We start from the raw sequence: 25,961 nt of genomic DNA, 5'->3' as shown, positions 1-25,961 counted from the left end.
ATCAGGGGACTCCCTGTTTTGTGTCGTCTTTTGAAATAGAGAGGTCTCTTCAGTAGATTTTTTTAATAGATATTTTAGCTTTGAAGTGAAAATATTAGTTACGCAGTCATGTCCGACTCTTTACGACCCCATGGATTGTAGCCTCTGTTCATGGAATTCTCCAGGCAAGAATACTGGAGTGGGTAGCCATTCCCTTTTCTAGGGGATCTTCCCAACCCAGGGATTGAACCCAGGTCTCCCACATTGCAGGCAGATTCTTCAGTCTGAGCCACAGCCTTAACTGACTTATTAATGTCAAGCAAATAGTAATGAGATTACAGTGACACCTTACTTTGCTAACAAAGGTCCGTCCAGTCAAAGCTATGGTTTTTCCAGTAGTCATGTATGGATGTGAGAGTTGGAGTGTAAAGAAAGCTGAGCGCTGAAGAATTGATGTTTTTGAACATCAATTGGAGAAGAACTTCAATTGGTATTGCAGAAGACTCTTGAGAGTCCCTTGTAAGGAGATCCAGCCAGTCCATCCTAAAGGAAATCAGTCCTGAATATTCATTGAAAGGACTGATGTTGAAGCTGAAACTCTAATACTTTGGCCACCTAATGCCAAGAACTGACTCATTGGAAAAGACCCTGATGCTGGGAAAGATTGAAAGCAGGAAGAGAAGGGGATGACAGAGGATGAGATGGTTGGATGGCATCACCAACTCAATGAACATGAGCTTGAGTAAATGCTGGGAGTTGGTGATGGACAGGGAGGCCTGGCATGCTGTAGTCCAGGGGTCGAAAAGAGTCGGACATGACTGAGCAACTGAACTGAACTACAGGGACTGATTTAGACCAATCTTAGTTCATAACTCTATGGTTGGAATACGGACTTACTCTGAGTTCAAGAGATTTTCAACTGAATAAATATCAAATTCTAGTCATTAGGAAGATGATGAGGCAGAAGGAAGGGATGTAAGGTAAATATAAATCACTGTCTGCAACAATAACATCTGTGGTATAACTAGACCATGCACTTTAGTTCTCCTGGGACAAGCCCAGTTTAGACCTATTGTTCTTGCATAATTACTCACAATGTACTCTGGAGCAAGCTCTTTGAGTGAAGAAATGTGGAAGTACTAAGAGGCTGACAGTATCTTAAGGCTTCAGCTCCAAAACGGCTCTGTGATAATGACTCATGTTCTATTGGTCAAGTAAGTCATATGTGACCAAGACCCAAGTTTATGCAGCAGATACAGGTCCTCCACTTGGACACTCTGTGAAGTCAAGTGTCAGAGGGTCTATATAGTCCCAGCAGAGGACAGATTCATTTCTATTTTCACACAAGCTTAAAAATCAAATGTGGGTTTTGGCGTGAATATCTTACTGTGAATATTAGCTATTTAAGTTCCAGTAAGGGAGGTAAGTGGAGAAGGAAATGGCAACCCATTCCAGTGTTCTTGCCTGGAGAATCCCAGGGACAGGAGAGCCTGGTGGGCTGCCATCTATGGGGTCACACAGAGTCGAACACGACTGAAGCAACGCAGCAGCAGGAGCAGCAGCAAGGGAGCTAAGAGTGGGTTTTGCTGGTGGCTCAGTGGTAAAGACAATGGCACCCCACTCCAGTACTCTTGCCTGGAAAATCCCACGGATGGAGGAGCCTGGTGGGCTGCAGTTCATGGGGTCACTAAGAGTCGGACACGACTGAGCGACTTCACTTTCACTTTTCACTTTCATGCATTGGAGAAGGAAATGGCAACCCACTGCAGTGTTCTTGCCTGGAGAATCCCAGGGACGGGGGAGCCTGGTGGGCTGCCATCTATGGAGTAGCAGAGAGTTGGACATGACTGAAGCAACTTAGCAGCAGCAGCAGCAGCAGCAGTGGTAAAGAATCAGCCTGCCAATGCAGGAGATGCCGTTCAGTCCCTGGGTCTGAAGAATTCCCTGGAGAAGGAAATGGAAACCCACTTCAGGATTCTGGCCTGGGAAATTCCATGGACAGAGGAGCCTGATGAGCTACAGTCCATGGGGTTGCAAACGAGTTGGACATGACTGAAGCAACTAAACAACAGTAAAGGGAAATAGAGTAGGTGGGTGTCTCCAATATGAGGTGAGTAAATGCAATTAGTGTTTTCACTGAATAATTGGATATCTAAACAGCCCTTTTAAAAGCTACAAAGGATTATTATATATTGTTGAACTTCAGGATAGAGTTGTGTGATTTTTCAAACACACATTCTAGTGAGCCCAACCTGATCAATAAAATAAATCAAGAAGTGAAACGAATGTATGCAGTTTAGTTTTAACGATTGTTGGTTTTGATGAATTGTTTTCCTTGCTCTTTCATTTTTAGAATAATTATTTTAGGCTATAAGAAACCTTTGGAAAGAGAGGATCTTTTTGAACTTAATGAAGGCGATTCCTCCTATATTGTGTGTCCCATCTTTGAGAAACAGTGGAGGAAGGAAGTTTTAAGGACTCAAGAGAGGCAAAAAGTAAAGGTAACTATTAAATCCTTAGTACTTAACTGCATAACTTGTTCCAAATATGAGATATTATTATTAATATGGAAAATCCCTTAAATATGTTATAAAACATGTCATTTCCCTTAACAATACTAGCTGTTATTAAAGCTAATTTCTGTCATCAAATTATTCAGCATCTCTTTAAAGCTCAGGAGCAAGTGTGTTATATGTATATAATTTGGGGCTTCTCACCAGTATCCTTCCTCATCCATTGTAGCAAAGATAGTTTCCATATCTCAGAGCATCATATCTATTGGTCAAAGTAAGTCATATAGTGGCCAAGGCTAAGACTTATAGGGGGCAAGAGTGGGCTCTTCAGATGTAGCATCATGCACACACACATACATACACACATGAATATATATATACAATGTATGTATATAGTCTTTAGACTTCTCAAAAAGAAAATATAATTTGAAGATAAAAACTGTATTAGTGAAACAGTTTCAAAACCCACAACAGTGATTTAAAAAATGGTTTCCTTTCCTGTTTATGCCACATGGTATGAATAACACCATGTGGTTTGGTACCATTCTATACCAATAACAGGGACCTTGTTTTCAAGTTTAATTGAACTTATTCCTTTCATGTTGCTTTATCATCTTTGGAGTACATTACTAATTTTATGATTATGTATATTTTATGGATTAGTTCTGTTCTCTTTTCTCATTGTCTTTGTTTTCTTTAATTATGTAGTCATCTTTTCATAAAGAGGCACACACCAGGAAGCCATCTCTACTCCGGGCATTGTGGAACACTTTTAAGTTTGCCCTGATTCAGGTTGCGTTATTCAAAGTATTGGCTGATGTTTTGTCCTTCACTAGCCCACTCATAATGAAGTAAGTTGAAGTTGTTTTTTTTTTTCCCTTTCCCACAAGTACTTGATAAGGAAGTTTACTGTTTCACTTTAAAAATGTACTAAAAAAGAGTGGGGTGGGTTCATATTACAGATTTTATTTAGATACAAGCATTCCATTAAGTTTGCTTGTGATATGAATGTGAATTATGATAATATAGTAATTATTGAAACAACCATGTATTAAGCACTATTCTAAAATCTTTATATTAATTATCTAATCTAATCTTTACAACAATCCTACAATGTAGGAAGTAATATTGTACTCATTAGCACAATGTAGAAACAAAGAAATCTCTGTAATTTGCCTAAGACCATACAACTAGAAAATACAAGAGTCACAACACAAATCTGGGAAATCTGGCTTGAGTTTATATGTTTAGGAAATGAAATGACACATACCTTTACTATTTTTCTTTGCTGTGACCTTTTTGGAATTGAACTTTATCAGCCAAGGTAATACTATATAAATATATATATGCATGTATTTATGTGTGGGCTTCCTTGGTGGCTCAGCTGGTAAAGAATCCACCCGCAGAACAGGAGACCTGTATTGAGTTCAATTCCTGGGTTGGGAAGATCTCTTGGAGAAGGGAACGGCTATCCACTCCAGTATTCTGGCCTGAAGAATTCCATAGACTTTATAGTCCACGGGGTTGCAAAGAGTTGGACACAACTGAGTGACTTTTTGGAATTGAACTTTATCAGCCAAGCAAATAATAATACATAATAATGCACAATGGCACCCCACTTCAGTACTCTTGCCTGGAAAATCCCATGGACGGAGGAGCCTGGTAGGCTGCAGTCCATGGGGTCGCTAAGAGTCGTACACGACTGAGGGACTTCACTTTCAATTTTCACTTTCATGCTTTGGAGAAGGAAATGGCAACCCACTCCAGTGTTCTTGCCTGGAGAATCCCAGGGACTGGGGAACCTGGTGGGCTGCCATCTCTGGGGTTGCACAGAGTCCAACACGACTGAAGCAACTTAGCAGCAGCAGCATAGAGAAACTATCTAAGTAATTTCCATTTCTAATAGTGGCCATATGCAAGGATTCATGAGCAGACAGTAAAACTGAGTCTTTGATTGTATGCCTCCAAGGGTACAAGGAAAGATTTTTTATTAACCAATTATTATATATTTTTTGTTTTGAATATGTTTTCAAGTTGGAGTTTTTAAGAACAATTTAATTCATGAAAATAAAATTAATTCTGAGTTGCCAGATCCCAAATCACATCCAGGCACATATTTCGCCCATATTTATTAAGCACCTACTATATGCCAAACTGTTCTAAGTAGACCATGGGGACTGACCAAAAATCAAAAAGTCCCTGCTCTGATGACACCTAGAAGGGAGAGATAAACAATAAATGAATAAGTATAAATTTTATTAAGAGGTAATTACTGCTAAGGAAAACAGTATGGTGAGGTAGTGGGGCACAGCATACTGGTCTGAGGGACTGGAAGTTGCTGTTTTCTGTGAGGTGATTAGGGAAGACATTGGTTATAATGGTGAAACTTGCACACAGTTCTGAATGAAGTTAGGGAGGAAGCCGAGATATATCTGTTGCAAATAGGAAGAACAAAGAGGGCTAAAGCCATGAGGCAGCAGCGTATTTGGTATTTTTGAAGACTCATAGGAGGCAAGTGAGTGGAGCAGGGAAGCTGAGAGGAAAAGTGGTAAGACTGAGGTCAGATATACATACTACCCTGTGTAACATGTGTGGCTTCCCTGGTGGCTCAGAGGTTAAAGCGTCTGCCTGCAATGCCGGAGACCTGGGTTCGATCCCTGGGTTGGGAAGATCCCCTGGAGAAGGAAATGGCAACCCACTCCAGTATTCTTGCCTGGAGAATCCCGTGGATGGAGGAGCCTGGTGGGCTACAGTCCATGGGGTCGCAGAGAGTCGGACTCGATTGAGTGACTTAACTTTCACTTTCACCTTCATATGTAACATAGACAGCTAGTGCAAAGCCGCTGTTTAGCACAGGGAGCTCAGCTCTGTGATGAGCTAGAGGGATGGGATTGGGCGCTGGGAGGGAAGCTCAAGAGGGAGGTTAATAAATGTGTACTTATAGCTGATTTGTGTTGCTGCAAAGCATAAACCAACACAACCTTGTAAAGCAAGTATATTCCAATTAAAAAAAAAATAGAGACATTGTGGGGATGGGGAGACAAAAAGGTTGAGGTCAGAAAGTTTGGGCAGCTAAAAAGATTTTTAGCTGGGCCTTACAGAATGTGAGGGGAGCTTCCCCAGTGGTTCAGCAATAAAGAATCTGTCTGTAATACAGGAGATGCAGGAAACTCGGGTTCAATTCCTGGGTCAAGAAGATCCCCTGGAATAGGAATTGGCAATCCACTTCAGTATTCTTTCCTGGAGAATTCCATAGACAGAGGAGCCTGGCAGGCTGCAGTCCATGGGACTTCAAAGAGCTGGACACAGCTGAGACATTCAGCACACACGCAGAGAATGTGATGATACAGGCTTTCATTTCATGTTAGAAAGGAAACCTTTGGAAGATTGTGAGCATAGAATGATATGATTAGACTGCAGTTTCATAGGAATCACTCTAGTAGCTATGTAGAAAATGAAGTAAAGAGGAGCAAGAGTGGAAGAAGCAGCAGCTACTAGCCAACTATGATAATCCAGGCAAAAGTCAATAGCAGCTTCAAGATTGTGGCAATGAAGGTGATAAGCGGTCAGATTTTGGCTTTATTTTAAAAGTAGAGTCAACATTATACCTTGATAGTTGAATGTAGGTTGAGAGAAGAAAAAAGGAGTCATGGTGCCTTCAGAGTTTTTGTTTGTCACAAGATGAATGAGTTACCATTTACTGACATACAGAAGGCTCAGAAAAGAGTAAGGCGTGCAATTTGCTAAATTTGAAATATGCATTAGATTTTCTGCAGAATTAAATTAACAGACCTGACTGCCATCCTTTGGAAAGACTGTTTATATGGCTGGCCTCAGGCTGGCAATTAGAACTTGAATTTCAGGAGGGTTCTCACTTACCCTAGCTGATAAGAGTGGTTCGATATGGCCAGACTGTTTTATACATGATGTTTTATACATGATCCCTGCTGAATTCCTCCTTTTTTTCTGAGAGTTTGGAATTTCAGCCTGTGTTAGAAAGAGGGTACCCTGGATGCTGAGTCTTTAAGGGGCTTCCTTGTTTTTGTTCAGTCACTAAGTCATGTCTGAATCTTTGCAAACCCATGAACCGCAGCATGCAAGTCTTCCTTGTCTTTCACTATCTCCTGGAATTTGCTCAGACTTGGTGATGCCATCCAACCATCTCATCTTCTGTCACCCACTTCTCGCCCTGCCCTCAATCCTTCCGAGCATCCGGGTCTTTTCCAGTGAGGTGGCTTTAGGGAAGTGACCACACTATCATGGATATCTGGGTCATTAAGTCTTTTTTCGTAGAGTTCTTCTGTGTATTCTTGCCACCTCTTCTTAATATCTTCTGCTTCTGTTATGTCCATACCATTTCTGTCCTTTATTGTGCCCATCTTTGCATGAAATATTCCCTTGGTATCTCCAGTTTTCTTGAAGAGATCTTTAACCTTTCTCATTCTATTGTTTTCCTCTATTTCTTGGCACTATTCACTTAAGAAGGCTTTCTTATCTCTCCACGCTATTCTCTGGGACTCTGTGTTCAGGTGGATATATCTTTCCTTTTCTCCTTTGCCTTTTGCTTCTCTTCTTTTCTCAGCTATTTGTAAGTTCTCTTCATACAACCACTTCGCTTTCTGGAATTTCTTTGTCTTTGGGATGGTTTTGGTCATTGCCTCCTGTACAATATTGATGAGATTACTGTAGGAAAACTAGAAAATACCTTTCTACCCAGAAGCCTGAGAAACTAAGTGTTGACTGTGTGTGAGTGTGTGCTCAGTCATTCAGTCGTGTCCGATTCTTTTGTGACCCCATGGATTGTAGCCTGCCAGGCTCGTCTGTGAATAGGATTTGCCAGGCAAGTATACTGGAGTGGGTTGCCATTTCCTCCTAGAACAGAACTCAGGTCTCCTGCATCTGGCCTTATTTATATAAAGCTTGAGTAAAAATAGAGAGAGAATGCAAAATTGGGCAAGTGGATAAAAAGAGCAGGCAAGAATGTGTGTGTGTATGTGTGTGTGTGTAACATTTTGACAGTACTTAGTTCACACTTGTATTTTATTACTTTGGATGTTTAACACTTCTTCCCTTTTCTCGATTTGTATATGACCTTCAGGCAAATGATCCTTTTCTGTGAACAACGCCCGGATTTTGGCTGGAGTGGTTATGGCTATGCTTTGGCGCTTTTTGTTGTAGTCTTTTTGCAAACCCTGATCCTTCAGCAATACCAGCGTTTTAAAATGCTCACTTCAGCAAAAATTAAGACAGCTGTAATTGGACTGATCTACAAAAAGGTAAAAGATTTAAAAAATTCCAAGTTTCTAAATGGACTCTGTCCAGTGCGTGCTTTAAAATAAGGGATCTGGAAAAATAGAAGTAGTATTTAAAAAATTTCTATTATGCACTTTGAATATACATGTATTTTGCTGAAAAATAACTTTGACTCATCAATATTAGTTACATCAATTTCTTTACAGGGTCCTCTCTCTATATTTCTTGAAACTTCTAGTCAACCCTAATGCCTGAAACTAAATGATGTTCTTTGTCCACTCTTAATGTCACTTAACTCCTCCTCAGAAAATGAATGGAATTGACTATTTCATGGTTGTCCCTATTTATGTATCAATAAATTAATTTCCATGGTCATTTTCCTTCTACATAATACCTTTTACTTCTTCCTCTGCTCACTCTACTTTTTCATAAAACAAAGCCATACTTCTTTATAGAGTTGTTATCTATTTCTGTTTGAGTCTAAGCCCCTTCCTATCCACCCGAAGAGCTGGTTGACCCTTATACCTAGCATAACTCTAAAGTTTAATTTGTCCTTTCTTGAAAATGCAGTTTTAAACATCACCTCTTTACCATTCAGAGCCTATTTACATCATAATTACAAACAATTAAAAACCTTCCTCTCTTCTGTTGTTATTACTGAGTTATTCAGTCAAAAGTATATTTTGCCTTCTTATTCTGTAGTCCTCTGTCAATCTGTGTTCTTCAGATTTGGAATAGGAACTTAACTTACCTATTATACCTTTATCATCTAAGACAGTGGCTTTCACATATTTTTATAAAAGTTGGAAGACTGAGTAAATGAATAAATGAGCCATTACCTTCAAAACTAGGAAACTATTAAGCATACATAATAAATGTGTGAAACTATCAATAAATGCAGATGTTTTAAGATTCAGATGAGCAGGAAATGTACAATATTTGAAGGCAGTTGAGGAAGGTTTCTGGAGAAGGCAATGGCACCCCACTCCAGTACTCTTGCCTGGAAAATCCTATGGACGGAGGAGCCTGGTGGGCTGCAGTCCATGGGGTCGCTGAGGGTCGGACACGACTGAGTGACTTCACTTTCACTTTTCACTTTCCTGCATTGGAGAAGGAAATGGCAACCCACTCCAGTGTTCTTGCCTGGAGAATCCCAGGACGGTGAGCTGCTGTCTATGGGGTTGCACAGAGTCGGACACGACTGAAGCGACTTAGCAGCAGCAGCAGCAGAGGAAGGTTTCACATAGAAAGGAGCCTTGAAATAATCTTTGGGAGAAGTGTAGGATTTGTTGACCTGGATATGAAATGTCACAGACCATTTGGCCATATTAGGCCAAAATGGAGGCAGCAAGTGATTTTAGAGATTCTAGAATGCTCCAAGCCCAGCTGAGCCAGAATATAACTAAACTTGCAGTAAACCTAGCTCTGTGTGAAACTCAAAGTGTTAGTTGCTCAGTTGTGTTCACCTCTTTGCGACCCTTTGGACTGTAGCCTGCCAGGCTCCTCCATCCATGGAATTTTCCAGGCAAAAATACTGGAGTGTGTTGCCATTTCCTTCTCCAGTAGATCTTCCCAACCTAGGCATTGAACCTGGGTCTCCCGCATTGCAGGCAGATTCTTTACCACCTGATCCACCAGGGAAGTCCTGTATAACTAGCTCTGTGTAACACACCCCAGATACAGGGTCAGATAGGCTGTTTGTAATTTTACAGGTTGTAACTTCTGAGAAATACAAATATGGAGAAAAGATATGAAATACAAATATTAAAGAGTCTAGGAATCACTTTAAATGCTAACATTTTTTTTCCCATATATGGCCCATATGGAACAGGTCTTCATTCATTGATTAAAGCACTGGAGTTTAGGTATAGGATTTGGGTAGATTTATAAAAGCTGGTTTTAGAAAAGGCAGAGGAACCAGAGATCAAATTGCCAACATCTGCTGGAAAAAGCAAAAGAGTTCCAGAAAAACATCTATTTCTGCTTTATTCACTATTCCAAAGCCTTTGACTGTGTGGATCACAATAAACTGTGGGAAATTCTGAAAGCGATGGGAATACCAGACCACCTGACCTGCCTCTTGAGAAACCTGTATGCAGATCAGGAAGCAACAGTTAGAACTGGACATGGAACAACAGACTGGTTCCAAATAGGAAAAGGAGTATGTCAAGGCTGTATATTGTCACCCTGCTTATTTAACTTATATGCAGAGTACATCATGAGAAATGCTGGGCTGGAAGAAGCATAAGCTGGAATCAAGATTGCTGGGATAAATATCAATAACCTCAGATATGCAGATGACACCACCCTATGGCAGAAAGTGAAGAGGAACTAAAAAGCTTCTTGATGAAAGTGAAAGAGGAGAGTGAAAACGTTGGCTTAAAGCTCAACATTCAGAAAATGAAGATCATGGCATCCGGTCCCATCACTTCATGGGAAATAGGTGGGGAAACAGTGGAAACAGTGTCAGACTTTATTTTGGGGGGCTCCCAAATCACTACAGATGGTGATTGCAGCCATGAAATTAAAAGATGCTTACTCCTTGGAAGGAAAGTTATGACCAACCTAGATAGCATATTGAAAAGCAGAGACATTACTTTGCCAACGAAGGTCTGTCTAGTCCAGGCTATGGTTTTTCCTGTGGTCATGTATGGATGTGAGAGTTGGACTGTGAAGAAAGCTGAGCACCGAAGAATTGATGCTTTTGAACTGTGGTGTTGGAGAAGACTCTTGAGAGTCCCTTGGACTGCAAGGAGATTCAACCAGTCCATTCTAAAGCAGATCAGTCCTGGGTGTTCTTTGGAAGGACTGATGCTAAAGCTGAAACTCCAGTACTTTGGCCACCTCATGCCAAGAGTTGACTCATTGGAAAAGACTCTGATGCTGGGTTGGATTGGGGCAGGAGGAGAAGGGGACAACAGAGGATGGGATGGCTGGATGGCATCACTGACTCGATGGACAAGAGTTTGGGTGAACTCCGGGAGATAGTGATGGACAGGGAGGCCTGGCGTGCTGTGATTCATGGGGTCGCAAAGAGTTGGACACGACTGAGCAACTGAACTGAACTGAACTGATAAGCATAAAAGAATAGATAGCAGTAGAAATTGAAGCAAACCATCAGAAATAAAAAGGAAAGTCAAGTCTCGTGGGTGAGTACATTACAACAAGGGCAAAGAGACCCTGGAGATAATGTAAGAGGGAACAGCATCTACAGGAGTGAGACTATGTGGGTCCTTAGAGGTTATTTAACAACAGAGAGCATTCTAAGATCAGAGGGGTTCAGTGGGTCCTGCAGTATGGATTAAGCTTTAATTCTTAGTCCATCAGACAAGCAGCAGAAGACATTACTTAGTGACCTGTAGTGTTCAGATGCCCTCGGTAGCCTATGCAGGTGACACTAATATAAGGCAGTCTTTCTTCTGAATCTCTTATCCTATATCTGCTTTCCAAAGGGACTAATTGTGGTTATTAGATCTCTTGTCTCCTTTACAGATTTTAGGATTCTGATGTTTATCATGTTTTGATAACCTCAGCTCTCATAGATGACCAGATAACTCATATTCATCTGACACTGGTACTCCTTCATCAGGAATTCATTACTAGACTTGGGTAAAGCTAGTCTCACATCCTTTTCCTGGTGAGGAGGGGATGTGTTAGAAAGCTCTTTATCTCTACCCGATCGCATGACTGTTGCTACTCTAGTAAAGTTCAAGAGACTTCATTTTTAAGGTTTGTGGGGAAGAACATGGACCTCTTTCTACTTGACCACTTCATGAGTCTTTGGGTCTTAAAACTCAGTTTTGTTATCCCTTCGCTCCCAATTACAGGCTCCATGAGAGTTTTTGAGGACTAATAATAAGATATGTTTCAAAAGCAGCATCAGTTAGTCCTGTGCTTAATGTGGGCAGCCTGTGGGCATTCTGTCAAATGCCATCCAGTAGAAGTTTTTGTGATTTTTAAATTATTCTGTATCCACATTATGCAGTATGGTAGCTACTAATCACATATGACTGTTGAAACTGAAAACTTGGCAAGTAAGAGCAAGGAAGTAAATTTTTAATTTTAATTAAATTTAATATCCATATCTAGACTGTCTACATTTGCGCCTGAAGGATATTCTTTCCTTAATTGTGGGAAGAATGCAGTATAAAGAAAATTGATAAAATTATTTTTCCTTTCTTTAAAATAGAGATACTTAAATGTAATTAGAAGGAGAAGAGAGAAAGAGAATCCTGGCATACTTTTTTGCATCCAAAGAGCTAAAGAAAATGATTTCTCTTAGATTTATGAGGATTCACCTTTACATACAACCATGACTCATTAGAAGTATGGTAACCGCTGAGAATCACTGGGATAAAAATGTTTGGGATTCTTCCAGCTCTAAATTATATAATGTCTATGACTCAAAGCTAGGGTGGTCAGGAAAAATAGTTCAAGAAATAAATATATGGACCAGGGCTGTGGCAAAAAAAAATCAGCAAAGAACAAATATTTGAAGGAGAATGTGAAATCGCAAAGCAAATTTCATAATCATATGTCAAAATGAACAATTACTGAATTGAGGTCAGTAATAAACAAGATATTTCCAGTCTGTAAAAAGGATTCTTGAGGCTGGGAGCCATATATGATTTATCTGGGTCTTTTTATGGCTTCCCTGGTGGCTCAGATGGTAAAGAATCTTCCTGCAGGAGACACAAGAGACTCAGGTTCAGTCCCTGGGTCAGGAAGATCTCCTGGAGAAGGAAATGGTTACCCATTCCAGTATTCTTGCCCAGATAATTCCATGGACAGAGGAGCCTGGCGGGCTATGGTCCGTGTTTTCACAAAGTCGAACATGATTGAGCAACTAACACTTTTTTTAGAGCAAATGTAATCAATGAAATGAACGAAGTTTCAAAACTTAAGGAGTCACAAGGTTGTGTTACCTGTTTTCCTGAGTGGGGCTCCAACAAGGGTCCTTCAGCCCAGTGCCCTTCGAGCATCTGAGTTCTGGTCAGAAGCAAGGAAGGTTTTATTCTTTGATCAGATAACGAAGAGGTGTGGGCCTGTTTTCTTGAGCACCCACTCTCCCAATGGGCAGTAGGTAGGGCTGCTTTAGAAGGATCTCTCAAAGTGAGGTTCTTGTGGAGTTGGAGCAGGGGCAGCTGGGCTGCTTAGGCTCCAGACGGCAGTTCCTGGAGCAGCGTCTCTGCACGCAGCCTGCAGCTACCATCTTGGATTTTGTGTCACGCACGGCTTCTGCACGTGGACGCCCAGCTGAGGTGTAGGCTCAGCCGTTTCCTTTCACAGGAGGAACCCTGGTCTGAAGGGCCAGATACAAGGCTCTGCACATGGCCTCCCTGTGAGCAAATGAGAATAGACTAAGTGCTAGGGAAAAGGGGCGGGGCGGGGGGGGGTGGAAACAAGGTAAGACTTTATTTTATTATGGAATTCCCTGAGAATTGTTAATGGCCTTTGCTAGTGACAGTTGTGCTTTGTGTGTTTTCCTAAAGGAGGGGCATTGATTTGATTCCTTGGGTAATTTGATTTTGAACTACCCAGTCTTTTAGTTTTTACATAAGTCAGTTTATATTTTCCTTCTAGAAAAGTAGGATAACATGTTTGTATTTGTTTATAATAGTATGTTGGAGGTGGATGCTATTAGAGATCAATGGATCTCACTTAAAAAATGGTGTAGTCTTAATGAAATGAGAACAACTGTTCTTGGATTTCCATTGTTTTTCTTGAGCACATTAAATGGTCAGTAACTTATTAGGGGAGATTAAAAAGCTGCCTTTGGAGGAGACATGGCTAGAAGCTTAACTATCGTAGTGTATTTTTTTCCTTTTTTATTTACTCTTATGGGAGCAGTATTTATTCTGTCGTATCATCAGCACCGTACCTTGGAAGGAAGGAGCAGAAAATTAAAGGATTTAGCATTACAGCAGCCATCAAGCTTAGGAGGATCCTGATCCCTTGTGAACCTCTGAGGGTTGTGCCTTTCCTCTGCTGGCCCCATAGACTGCCATATGCACTGAGCCCGTGGGTTTTAAGCTAGGGAATGTTAGAAGTGTCCCACTGAAGGCCCTGCCTACTCATTTTCCAGAGGGGCTTTTTCTCTGGGCTTTCTATTAGTCATTTATTGAGTGAAGAGAACTTGAGTGTCCCCTGTATCCTATTTATCATTGTTAGATCTAGTTCTCAATCCTGTCTCTCTTTAAATCAGTGTGGTAGGAGTTCCTTAAAACTTTTGGCATATGGTGGGACTTTCACCTAATTTCTGGTATAAATATCAATTTCCTGCTTATTTTACAGTTATTTATGCATTTTTCTGGGCTTTCTGGGCTTCCCTTGTGGTTCAGCTGGTAAAGAATCTGCCGGCAATGTGGGAGACCTGGGTTCAATCCCCACTGGAAAGATCCCCTGGGAAAGGACATGGCAACCCACTCCAGTACTCTTGCCTGGGGAATTCCACAGAGAGAAGAGCAGGACAGGCTGCAGCCATGGAATCACAAAGAGTTGGAGACGACTCTGCAGCTAACTTTCGCTTTCACTTTCATGCACTTTTATGGGAATTTTAAATGAGTGGGAAATTAAATAAATGAATTTCTAATATTAGCCTTAGTAAGAAATTACCAATACTTAACCTTCAGTTCAGTTCAGTTCAGTTTAGTCGCTCAGTCGTGTCCGACTCTTTGCGACCCCATGAATCGCAGCACTCCAGGCCTCCCTGTCCATCACCAACTCCCGGGGTTCACTCAGACGCACGTCCATTGAGTCGGTGATGCCATCCAGCCATCTCATCGTCTGTCATCACCTTCTCCTCCTGCCCCCAATCCCTCCCAGCATCAGAGTCTTTTCCAATGAGTCAACTCTTCGCATGAGGTGGCCAAAGTACTGCAGTTTCAGCTTTAGCATCAGTCCTTCCAAAGAACACCCAGGACTGATCTCCTTTAGAATGGACTGGTTGGATCCTCTTGCAGTCCAAGGGACTCTCAAGAGTCTTCTCCAACACCACAGTTCAAAAGCATCAATTCTTTGGTATATTGAATTCAATATACAAATATTAAATGACATATACAGAAGGAAAGGGAGAATTAGGCCTTGGAAGAACAGAGAAGATGGAACAATACTCTTACCTCTGTAAATACCCATGGCCCTTCTTAGCTACTGTTAGACTTGTGTGTGTGTGTGTGTGTGTTAGTCCCTCAGTTGTGTCTAACTCTTTGCGACCCCATGGGCTGTTGCTGGCCAGGCTCCTCTGTCCATGAATTCCCCAGGCAGGAATACTGGAGTGGGTAGCCATTTCCTTTTCCAGGGGATCTTCCCAACCCAGGGATTAAACCCTGGTCTCCTGCATTGCAGGCAGATTCTTTACTATTTGAGTCCTTGGAAGCCCTTATAATTAGCCTGTGTGTAGGATGTGTGTGTAGTAGGGGAGTGTACTCCACTACTAGACTGAAATCTCTTTAAGATTGAAACTATATCATTAATAAAATACTTTCATTAGATTTTCATTGATTCGCCTGTGTACTCTGTATTGATGAACTTTAGATGATTTAGTAGGGGTGCAAAAGAACAGAAAGGAAGCTCAGTGCTAGAAAACTTTTTATTTATAGTTAAAAGTTGTCATTGTTTGACTTTAAAATCCTGCATGATCTACAGAACTGTAAATATTCTGCTTCTCTTTTCCCAGGCCCTGCTTCTATCTAATGTTTCTAGAAAACAGTTTTCTACCGGGGAAATTATTAACTTGATGGCAACAGATACCCAGCAGCTCATGGACTTGATGACAAACATCAATCTTCTTTGGTCAGCTCCTTTTCAAATCCTGATGGCCGTATCACTCCTTTGGCAAGAGCTGGGTCCAGCCGTGTTAGCAGGGGTGGCAGTCCTTGTGTTTGTTATACCAATGAATGCTTTAGTTGCAAATAGAATGAAAAAGCTGAAGGTAAGAAAATAATTGCCTCATGTTACCTGTGTCAAACAGAAGCTGAGTTTCCAGACTTGATACTAAACACCTAGCTAATTCTCTGAATATAGAAAATAGAGGCTTAAAATGGATACAATATGAATTAATCATTTATTGAACCAGTATTGATTGAGCATCTATCCTGTCAGTCACTGTGCCAGGCACATAAAGTATAGCAGTGAAGAGAATTGACAAGTTCCAGATCTCCTTGGGTTATTGGGGAAGAAAGGCAACAAACAAATAAATAAAATAGGTAGATAGCATAATGCCTGGTGTTAATTTGTGTATGAAGAGAGATAATTAGGATAAAGTGATAGAGTAACAAAGCATTTCATTTCACAAACAAAGTCTGGAACATCCTGAGGAAAGATATGATGTATCAGCTGAGTAAGGCACCAATCCATGTGGATGTCTAAGAAAAAGATATCAAGCAAACGGAATGGTGTGTGCACAGCCGAGAGGTGGGGATATGCTAGGTCTGCCTTAAGTAGCAAGAAGGCTAGTGAGCTAAAATGTGCAAGGAGTGGCTGCATGCAGCCAGTGGACAGTAAATGCCTAACTGAATTAATTTTAATATTCTTCTTCTACATTCCGTCAGTCATCTTACTATCAATATATTTTTGACATCTGCTATTTCCAAAACAGTGTGTACTATGCTGTACTGTAGGAATGGGGGAACAGGACCAAGACAGAGTTCACTTCTCTGAAGGAGATCACACTGTAATGGGAGAAATAGATGGTTTCCCATGTTAAAGTAACAAAGATAGATGCAGATGTGTTGCTTAGGACAATTATTTTATTTTTTTAAATGAATAAAGGGTAAACAACATCTTATGTATGGACATGGAAATGAATCAATCACTATTAGGAAAACATAAACTAGAGAAACACACACACACACACACATATATATGTATAAAGAATCTGCCTGCCGATGCATGAGATGCAGGAGACGCAGGTTCGATCCCTGGATTGGGAAGATGTCCTGGAGAAGGAAATGGCAACCCTCTCTAGTATTCTTGCCTGGGAAATCTCATGGACAGAAGAGCCTGGTGGGCTACAGTCAGTGGGGTTGAAAAAGTGTTGGAAACGACTTAGTGACTAAACAACAAAAATGTGTAATATGTATGCCATGAATTTATATGGTGTGTATATATGTGTATATATGTGTGTGTGTATATATATATATATATATATATATATATATGTATAATGATCCAGTTTTTAAAATGTGAATATACCTTGCACACGGATATGATAAAAATATATATAAAGTGATATATTTATATCACTATGTAGTGATAAAGATATCTAAATATAGGTTTTAATGTATTTGTGTGAACATAGAAATAACCTAGAGATAAAACACTAGTCTTTTAAGAGTAGTTACCTGTAAAGTGAAATTAAATGGAAGGAGGGAAGATTTTTTTACTTATTACTTTAATACATTTAGAAGCTAAGAATTTATACCTTCTTTTACTTTTTTCTGAATTTTTCAAATAATTACCCAAAAGCCTAGTTTTTGAAGATAAGAACTAGGAAATAACATATAATTATAAAATAATTATGAATTATTAAACATATGGGTATTTAGAATAACAGATTTTTAAATGAATAATTTTAAAATATGTTTTTTAATATTCTGGATATTAAATAATTGTAAGTTAAATTTTTAGGAATGGAATTACATTATCGGGAATTTATCTAGAGCCCTAAAACATCCAAGAGACTCCAATATTAGGTACAAGTATTCTAAATAAAAGATATGCTTTAATCACACAAACGATATAAAGGATGTTAGCTTGTAAATGTGTACTTTGTTAGATATACAAGTACCTATTATTGCATATAACATAATTGTGGCAATATTATTGGAGAAAATCCTTAAGACCAAATGACCAAATGATAATAAGTATTATAAATAAAGTTTTACATTATAAATAGTAAGTTGTATAATACATAATATTTGCAAAAAAAGCTGGTATGTATATATATATATATGTGTGTGTGTATATATATATTTGTGATAATAGAAGTACCACAGGAATAAAGATTTACATACATATAATTGATAGAGTTTGGGGAATTTTTCCCATTTTGATTGAGTATAGATACTTTTATTCCATTTATAACAAAATTTTTCTGAATAAATATTATATTTTCTACTCTTTTGGAAAGTGTACAACTTGTTTTTATTTTACTGCTGGCTACTTTTAAGTTTTAAAGTATTTATAACTGTTATCCAACATTAACAGAATAATGTATAGATGTTATAATATAGTTTTTATCAACTAAATATTATATAAAATAGAGGAAGTAGATTGCATTTTTAAAAATAGTTATGTAAATTAAAGTATTAGCAACTTTTATCAAATATACTGTCATTTTCTTTCCATTATATAGAAAAATCAAAGGAAGAACAAAGACAAACAGATAAAACTGCTCAATGAAATCTTACATGGAATTAAGGTAATAAAAAAAGGACATGCATTTAATTTATCTATTTAGAATACAGCAATAAGTTAACCAATAAATGAATCTTTTAGCATTCTCAATATCAAAATAATGAAATATGTATAATTTTGAGAGAGTAATTTAGATTTCAGATGTATAAGATTTCTTACATTGAAATAGCATTTAAATAAAGCCAAATAAAATGTAAGGTGTTTTTTTGTTGTTCTCAACCAACAACTAAACACAAATATCTCAAAAGACACAAAATATTACTCGTTTTTAAAACAGAAAGTTTGGAATGAATCAGGGAAGAGTGGCAGGAACACTGTCATCAGTGTGGAGGTAGACGCATGGGGAAAGTGATGAGAGGCCATTCGGTTTCTTTTATACAGAAGAGAAGCCGTCATACAAGTGTATTTTATGAAAAAGAGTGAAAGCGTTCATCGCTCAGTCATGTCCAACGCTTTGTCACCCCATGGACTAGAGCCCGCAAGGTGCCTCTGTTCATGGAATTTTCTGGGCAAGAATACTGGAGTGGGTTACCATTCCCTTCACCAGGGGATCTTCCCGACCAAGGGATGGAACCCAGGTCTCCTGCATTGCAGGCGGATTCTTTACTGTCTGAGCCACTTATCTCGCTATTCTATAAAAAGTACGTTACCGATTATTTGTTTCCTATAAAAACTACCTCCACTCCACACCACTGACATTTTCTCTGTGATAAAACGAGTGAAGCTTTATAAATTTTGCATAAAGATACTCCTCAATTTTGGAGAAGGAAATGACAATCCATCCAGTGTTCATGCCTGGGAAATCCCATGGACAGAGGAGCCTGACAGGCTACAGTCCATGAGGTTGCAAGAGGAGGACTCAACTTAAGACTAAACCACCACCACATTCCTCAATTTACAATGGCTTTGTATCCTGATATACCCATCATAAGCTGAAAATATTGTTGTCGAAAATGCATTGAATATACCTAACATACTTATTACCATAGTTTAACATATATTTACATCACTTACATTAGACTACAGTTGGGCAAAATTATCTGACACAGAGCCTATTTTATAATAAAAATGAAAGTGAAGTTGCTCAGTTGTGTCTGACTCTTTGCAACCCCATGAACTGTAGACTACCAGAGTCCTCTGTCTGTGGGATTTTCCAGGCCAGAATACTGGAGTGGGTTGTCATTTCCTTCTCGAAGGGATCTTCCCAACCCAGGGATTGAACCCGGGTCTCCTGCATTGCGGGCAGACACTTTACCATCTGAGCCACCAGGGAAAGCATTGAAAAGTTCACTAATTTATTGAATACTGTACTGAAAGTGAAAAACAGACTGGTAATATGGTTGCAGAATGGTTGGTAGTATATTGGTCATTTATCCTCTAGATTGTCTGGTTGCCCAGCACCATGGCAGAGTATTATATCACATAGAAGTAACCTGGGAAAAACATCAAAATTTGAAATTGGAAGTGCAATTTCTACTGAATGAATATTGCTTTCACACCGTCCTAAAGCTGAAAAATCCTAAATTGAATCACTGTATATCAGAGATCATCTGTGTATAATTTCAAATCCTATTGCACTTGGATTATAGCTCATCAGATTTTTCTAAAGCACAAAATTTGCAAAGTTCACATCAAATTTCCTTCTGACATTTAAAACTCCATCGGACATTTCCATCCACCTGCAATGCGGGAGACCTGGGTTTGATCCCTGGGTTGGGAAGATCCCCTGGAGGAGGGCATGGCAACTGACTCCAGTATTCTTTCCTGGAGAATCCCCATGGACAGAGGAGCCTAGCAGGCTGTAGTCCATGGGGTCACAAAGAGATGGACACAACTGAGCAACTAACTACAGTGCAGTTCAGTCTCTCAGTCATGTCCTACTCTCTGCAATCCCATTGGACTGCCTCACTCCAAGCTTCCCTGTCTGTCACCAACTCCTGGAGCTTGCTTAAACTCATGTCCACTGAGTTGCTGATGGCATCTAACCATCTTATCCTCTATCGTCCCCTTCTCCTCTGCCCTCTATCTTTCCCAGCATCACGGTCTTTTCACATGAGTCAGTTCTTTGCATCCGGTGGCCTAAGTATTGGATTTCAGCTTCAGTGTCAGTCCTTCCAATGAATATTCAGGAGTGATTTCCTTTACCATTGACTGGTTTGACCTCCTTGCAGTCCAGTCTCAAGAGTCTTTTCCAACACCACAGTTCAAAAGCATCAATTCTTCAGCACTCAGCTTTCTTTATACACAAATAAATTATTTGTGTATTTGTGTATAAATAAATTGTGTATAAATAAATCCACAGAATAAACCCATTGTATGTACATACTGATTCACCTTAGAATCAGTAAATGATATGCTGCATTGTGCTGTATAACATTTTTATAAAAATATAAATTACTGACGTGAAAGACTGTTAAATTGAAGATACCTTGAAAGGAGACTGATATCCATGAATAGCAATAAGATTGCTGGGAGAAATATCAATAACCTTAGATATGCAGACGACACCACCCTTATGGCAGAAAGTGAAGAGGAACTAAAAAGCCTTTTGATGAAAGTGAAAGAGGAGAGAGAAAAAGTTGGCTTAAAGCTCAGCATTCAGAAAACGAAGATCATGGCATCTGGTCCCATCACTTCATGGGAAATAGATGGGGAAACAGTGGAAACAGTGTCAGACTTTATTTTGGGGGGCTCCAAAATCACTGCAGATGGTGACTGCAGCCATGAAATTTTTTTTTTTTTTTCATGTGCAATTTTGGCATTTCGTCTGATGGGGAGTTTGTGTACTGTGAAGGACTCAAGGGAAAACCTGTAGATGAATTTGAAACACAGGTTAGGATAGCTAACATCCAGACCTTGGAAATAGGATTCTCTGTAAAACAGGTCTTAAAGAGTAATTTAGAATTTCTACCGAAACTTATTTCACAATTGTCATTAAAGCTACCCTGCAACCTTTTTAAAATTTTACTTTTTATTGAGGTAAGAGTTGACTCATTGGAAAAGACTCCGACGCTGGGAGGGATTGGGGGCAGGAGGAGAAGGGGACGACAGAAGACGAGATGGCTGGATGGCACCACCGACTTGATGCCATGATGGACTCGATGGACGTGAGTCTGAGCGACCTCCAGTAGCCGGTGATGGACAGGGAGGCCCGGCATGCTGCGACCCATGGGGTCCCAAAGAGTCGGACACGACTGAGCGACTGAACCGAACTGAACTGAACTTTAGTTTATAACACTTTTTATGTTTCGTGTGTATGACATATCCCTGCCTTGTATGCACTACAGCATGCTCACCAACAGAAATTTTGTTTCCATCCATCACCCTACAGTTGATCTCCTTTACCCTCTTCACCCTCCCCCAGCCTCTTCCCCTCTGGTAATCTATATCAACATATTGGTTTGGTTTGGTTCATTTATTTTATGTTTTGGTTTGTCTGTTTTTTTTTTTTATTCCACATATAAGTGAAATTATACAAAATTTGTCTTCATCTTACTTAGCGTAATACCCTCAAGGTCTAACCATGTTATTGCAAGTGGCAGGATTTCTTTTTTTGTGTGACTGAGTAATATTTCAGTGTGTGTGTGTGTGTGTGTGTGTGTATTACATCTTTACCCATTCATCCATTGATGGGCACTTATTTTGTTTCCCTATCTTGGCTATTGTGAACAATGCTGTGGTGAAAATAGAGGTGTGTATATATATATATGTGTGTGTGTGTATATATATATATATATATATATATATTCAAATTAGTGTTTTCATATTCTTTGGATAATTACCCAGAAGTGGAATAGCGGGATCATATGATGTTCTATTTTTATGTTTTTGAGGGATCCTAATGTGTTCCACAGTGGTTTCACCAGTTTACATTCCCACCAACAGGGCACAAGGTTTCCCTTTTCTCCACATCCTTATCAACACTCATTATTTCTTGACTTTTTGATGATACCCATTACAATAAGGATGCTGAACATCTTTGCATGAGCCTATTGACCATATTTATGTCTTCTTTGTAAAATATCTATTCATCTCTCTGTCTTTTTAAAAAGAGTTTTGCTGTTGTCATTGTTGAATTGTGTAAGTTCTTTGTATATTTTGGATATTAACCCCTTATCAGATATATGATTTGCAAATACCATCTCTCATTCGGAAGATTATCTTTTTTTTTTTTTTTTCATACATGACATTTCACATGTTTCAATGCCATTCTCCCAAATCTTCCCACCCTCTCCCTCTCCCACAGAGTCCATAAGCCTGTTCTATACATCAGTGTCTCTTTTGCTGTCTCGTATACAGGGTTATCATTACCATCTTTCTAAATTCCATATATATGCGTTAGTATACTGTATTGGTGTTTGTCCTTCTGGCTTACTTCACTCTGTATAATAGGCTCCAGTTTCATCCACCTCATTAGAACTGATTCAAATGTATTCTTTTTAATGGCTGAGTAATACTCCATTGTGTATATGTACCACTGCTTTCTTATCCATTCATCTGCTGATGGACATCTAGGTTGTTTCCATGTCCTGGCTATTATAAACAGTGATGCGATGAACATTGGGGTACACGTGTCTCTGTCCCTTCTGGTTTCCTCAGTGTGTATGCCCAGCAGTGGGATTGCTGGATCATAAGGCAGTTCTATTTCCAGTTTTTAAAGGAATCTCCACACTGTTCTCCATAGTGGCTGTAGTAGTTTGCATTCCCACCAACAGTGTAAGAGGGTTCCCTTTTCTCCACACCCTCTCCAGCATTTATTATTTGTAGACTTTTGGATCGCAGCCATTCTGACTGGTGTGAAATGGTATCTCATAGTGGTTTTGATTTGCATTTCTCTGATAATGAGTGATGTTGAGCATCTTTTCATGTGTTTGTTAGCCATCTGTATGTCTTCTTTGGAGAAATGTCTATTTAGTTCTTTGGCCCATTTTTTGATTGGGTCATTTATTTTTCTAGAGTTGAGCTGTAGGAGTTGCTTGTATATTTTTGAGATTAGTTGTTTGTCGGTTGCTTCATTTGCTATTATTTTCTCCCATTCTGAAGGCTGTCTTTTCACCTTGCTAATAGTTTCCTTTGTTGTGCAGAAGCTTTTAAGTTTAATTAGGTCCCATTTGTTTATTTTTGCTTTTATTTCCAATATTCTGGGAGGTGGGTCATAGAGGATCCTGCTGTGATGTATGTCAGAGAGTGTTTTGCCTATGTTCTCCTCTAGGAGTTTTATAGTTTCTGGTCTTACGTTGAGATCTTTAATCCATTTTGAGTTTATTTTTGTGTATGGTGTTAGAAAGTGTTCTAGTTTCATTCTTTTACAAGTGGTTGACCAGTTTTCCCAGCACCACTTGTTAAAGAGATTGTCTTTAATCCATTGTATATTCTTGCTTCCTTTGTCAAAGATAAGGTGTCCATATGTGCATGGATTTATCTCTGGGCTTTCTATTTTGTTCCATTGATCTATATTTCTGTCTTTGTGCCAGTACCATACTGTCTTGATAACTGTGGCTTTGTAGTAGAGCCTGAAGTCAGGTAGGTTGATTCCTCCAGTTCCATTCTTCTTTCTCAAGATCGCTTTGGCTATTTTTTGGCTAGGTTTTTTGTCTTTCCATACAAATTGTGAAATTATTTGTTCTAGCTCTGTGAAGAATACTGTTGGTAGCTTGATAGGGATTGCATTGAATCTATAAATTGCTTTGGGTAGTATACTCATTTTCACTATATTGATTCTTCCAATCCATGAACATGGTATATTTCTCCATCTATTAGTGTCCTCTTTGATTTCTTTCACCAGTGTTTTATAGTTTTCTATATATAGGTCTTTAGTTTCTTTAGGTAGATATATTCCTAAGTATTTTATTCTTTTCGTTGCAATGGTGAATGGAATTGTTTCCTTAATTTCTCTTTCTGTTTTCTCATTATTAGTGTATAGGAATGCAAGGGATTTCTGTGTGTTGATTTTATATCCTGCAACTTTACTATAATCATTGATTAGTTCTAGTACAGCCATGAAATTAAAAGATGCTTACTCCTTGGAAGGAAAGTTATGACCAACCTAGATAGCATATTGAAAAGCAGAGACATTACTTTGCCAACAAAGGTCCGTCTAGTCAAGGCTATGGTTTTTCTAGTGGTCGTGTATGGATGTGAGAGTTGGACTGTGAAGAAAGCTGAGGGCCGAAGAATTGATGTTTTGAACTGTGGTGCTGGAGAAGACTCTTTTTTTTTTTTTCCCATCATTTCCCCTTTATTTTTTTTTAATTTAAATTTATTTTAATTGGAGGCTTTGTATAGAACAGTCTTTTGGAGAAGACTCTTGAGAGTCCCTTGGCCTGCAAGGAGATCTAAGCAGTCCATCCTAAAGGAGACCAGTGCTGGGTGTTCATTAGAGGGACTGATGCTGAGGCTGAAACTCCCATACTTTGGCCACCTCATGCGAAGAGTTGACTCATTGGAAAAGACCCTGATGCTGGGAGGGATTGGGGGCAGGAGGAGAAGGGGATGACAGAGGATGAGATGGCTGGATGGCATCACTGACTCAATGGACTTGAGTTTGGGTGAACTCCGGGAGTTGGTGATGGACAGGGAGGCCTGGCGTGCTGGGATTCATGGGACCTCAAAGAGTCGGACACGACTGAGTAACTGAACTGAACTGAAATTTAACTCAGATTATTCTGTAAAGTCACACATCCTCAAAGTATATGATCCAGATGCACCTTGCACCTCTTTGTGGGTTAACTGAGACCCCCAGCATCCATTAGAAAACAGTGATGTATGTTTATGTGCTGTTAAGTATTGATATTGATAAAATGAAATTTGTTTTATCAGTAGGACTAAGACAATGTAGATAAAAGAAATTTTCTCAAGATCTAAGCAAAGTTCAAGATTTAAAATAGCAGTCCCAGCAGTAAATACACTAGAATATTGGAAGAGGTCCAAATGGAAATCAGTTAGGATAGTTTAAAAGTCGGGGCAGTTTGCATCCATGGTGTTTGAAAACAGGTGTCATAAAGCCTCTCTCTAACAATGGTAATGGCTTAGCATTTATCAAACATTTTCTGTATGTCACACACTGTACTTATCACTATATCTGTTTCCTCATATAATTCTTATAAACCTAAAGAAAAAGATTTCTCATCTTCGTTTTACAAATAAGGAAACAAAGTGAGCAGTTGAGGGTCATGCCTGACTTCACAGAGCTGGTAAGAGATTATTAGAGATTTCCAGAGGATTCATAGACATATAGATAGATAGATTAATAGATAAACAAAGATTTATTTTAAGCAACTGGCTTATGAGTATAGGCAGTGACATGTCTAAAATCTGTTGAGCAGGCTGGAAATTCCTGCAGGACTTAATGCAACAGCCTTGAGTCTGGAGGCAAAACCCCTTCCATCTCAGAGAACCTTAGTTTTTTCTCTTGAGGGCTTCAACTGATTAGATTGGGCTCACCCATCTAAGGGGCTTCCCAGGTGGCTTTAGTGGTAAGGAACTTGTCTGTCAATGCCAATGCAAGACACATAAGAGATGCAGGTTGATTCCTAGGTCAGGAAGATCCCCTGGAAAAGCAAATGGCAACCCACTGCAGTATTCTTGCCTGGAAAATCCCTTAGACAGAGGAGCCTGACAGGCTGCAGTCCATAGGGTCACAAACAGTTGAATACAACTTAAGCAACATAGCTTGTTACCACCCATTTAATGGAGAGAAATCTTCTTTATTTAAAGTTTAATGGTTAAAAGGTGAATCAGATCTAAAAATTACCTTCACAGTAACATCTACTGGTATTTGATAAAATAACTGGGCAACAT

The 25,961-nt window shown here is 39.4% G+C and overlaps 1 protein-coding gene across 3 annotated transcripts in view; it reads left to right on the top strand.

The window, feature by feature from the left end:
• LOC113896243 (multidrug resistance-associated protein 1-like) overlaps positions 1 to 25,961 on the top strand; it is a 100,263-nt gene that overhangs the window by 14,273 nt on the left and 60,029 nt on the right. For all 3 annotated transcript variants that reach the window (XM_027548571.1, XM_027548614.1, XM_027548515.1), the window contains exons 3-7: positions 2,333 to 2,480; positions 3,201 to 3,343; positions 7,591 to 7,768; positions 15,421 to 15,675; positions 18,100 to 18,165. In XM_027548571.1, coding sequence (XP_027404372.1) covers positions 2,333 to 2,480; positions 3,201 to 3,343; positions 7,591 to 7,768; positions 15,421 to 15,675; positions 18,100 to 18,165 — 790 coding nt within the window. The remainder of the gene's footprint in view (positions 1 to 2,332; positions 2,481 to 3,200; positions 3,344 to 7,590; positions 7,769 to 15,420; positions 15,676 to 18,099; positions 18,166 to 25,961) is intronic.

The sequence above is a fragment of the Bos indicus x Bos taurus genome, chromosome 1 (genome assembly GCF_003369695.1).
Source record: "Bos indicus x Bos taurus breed Angus x Brahman F1 hybrid chromosome 1, Bos_hybrid_MaternalHap_v2.0, whole genome shotgun sequence".
Lineage (NCBI taxonomy): Eukaryota > Metazoa > Chordata > Mammalia > Artiodactyla > Bovidae > Bos > Bos indicus x Bos taurus.
This window is presented reverse-complemented; position numbering and strand designations above follow the sequence as displayed.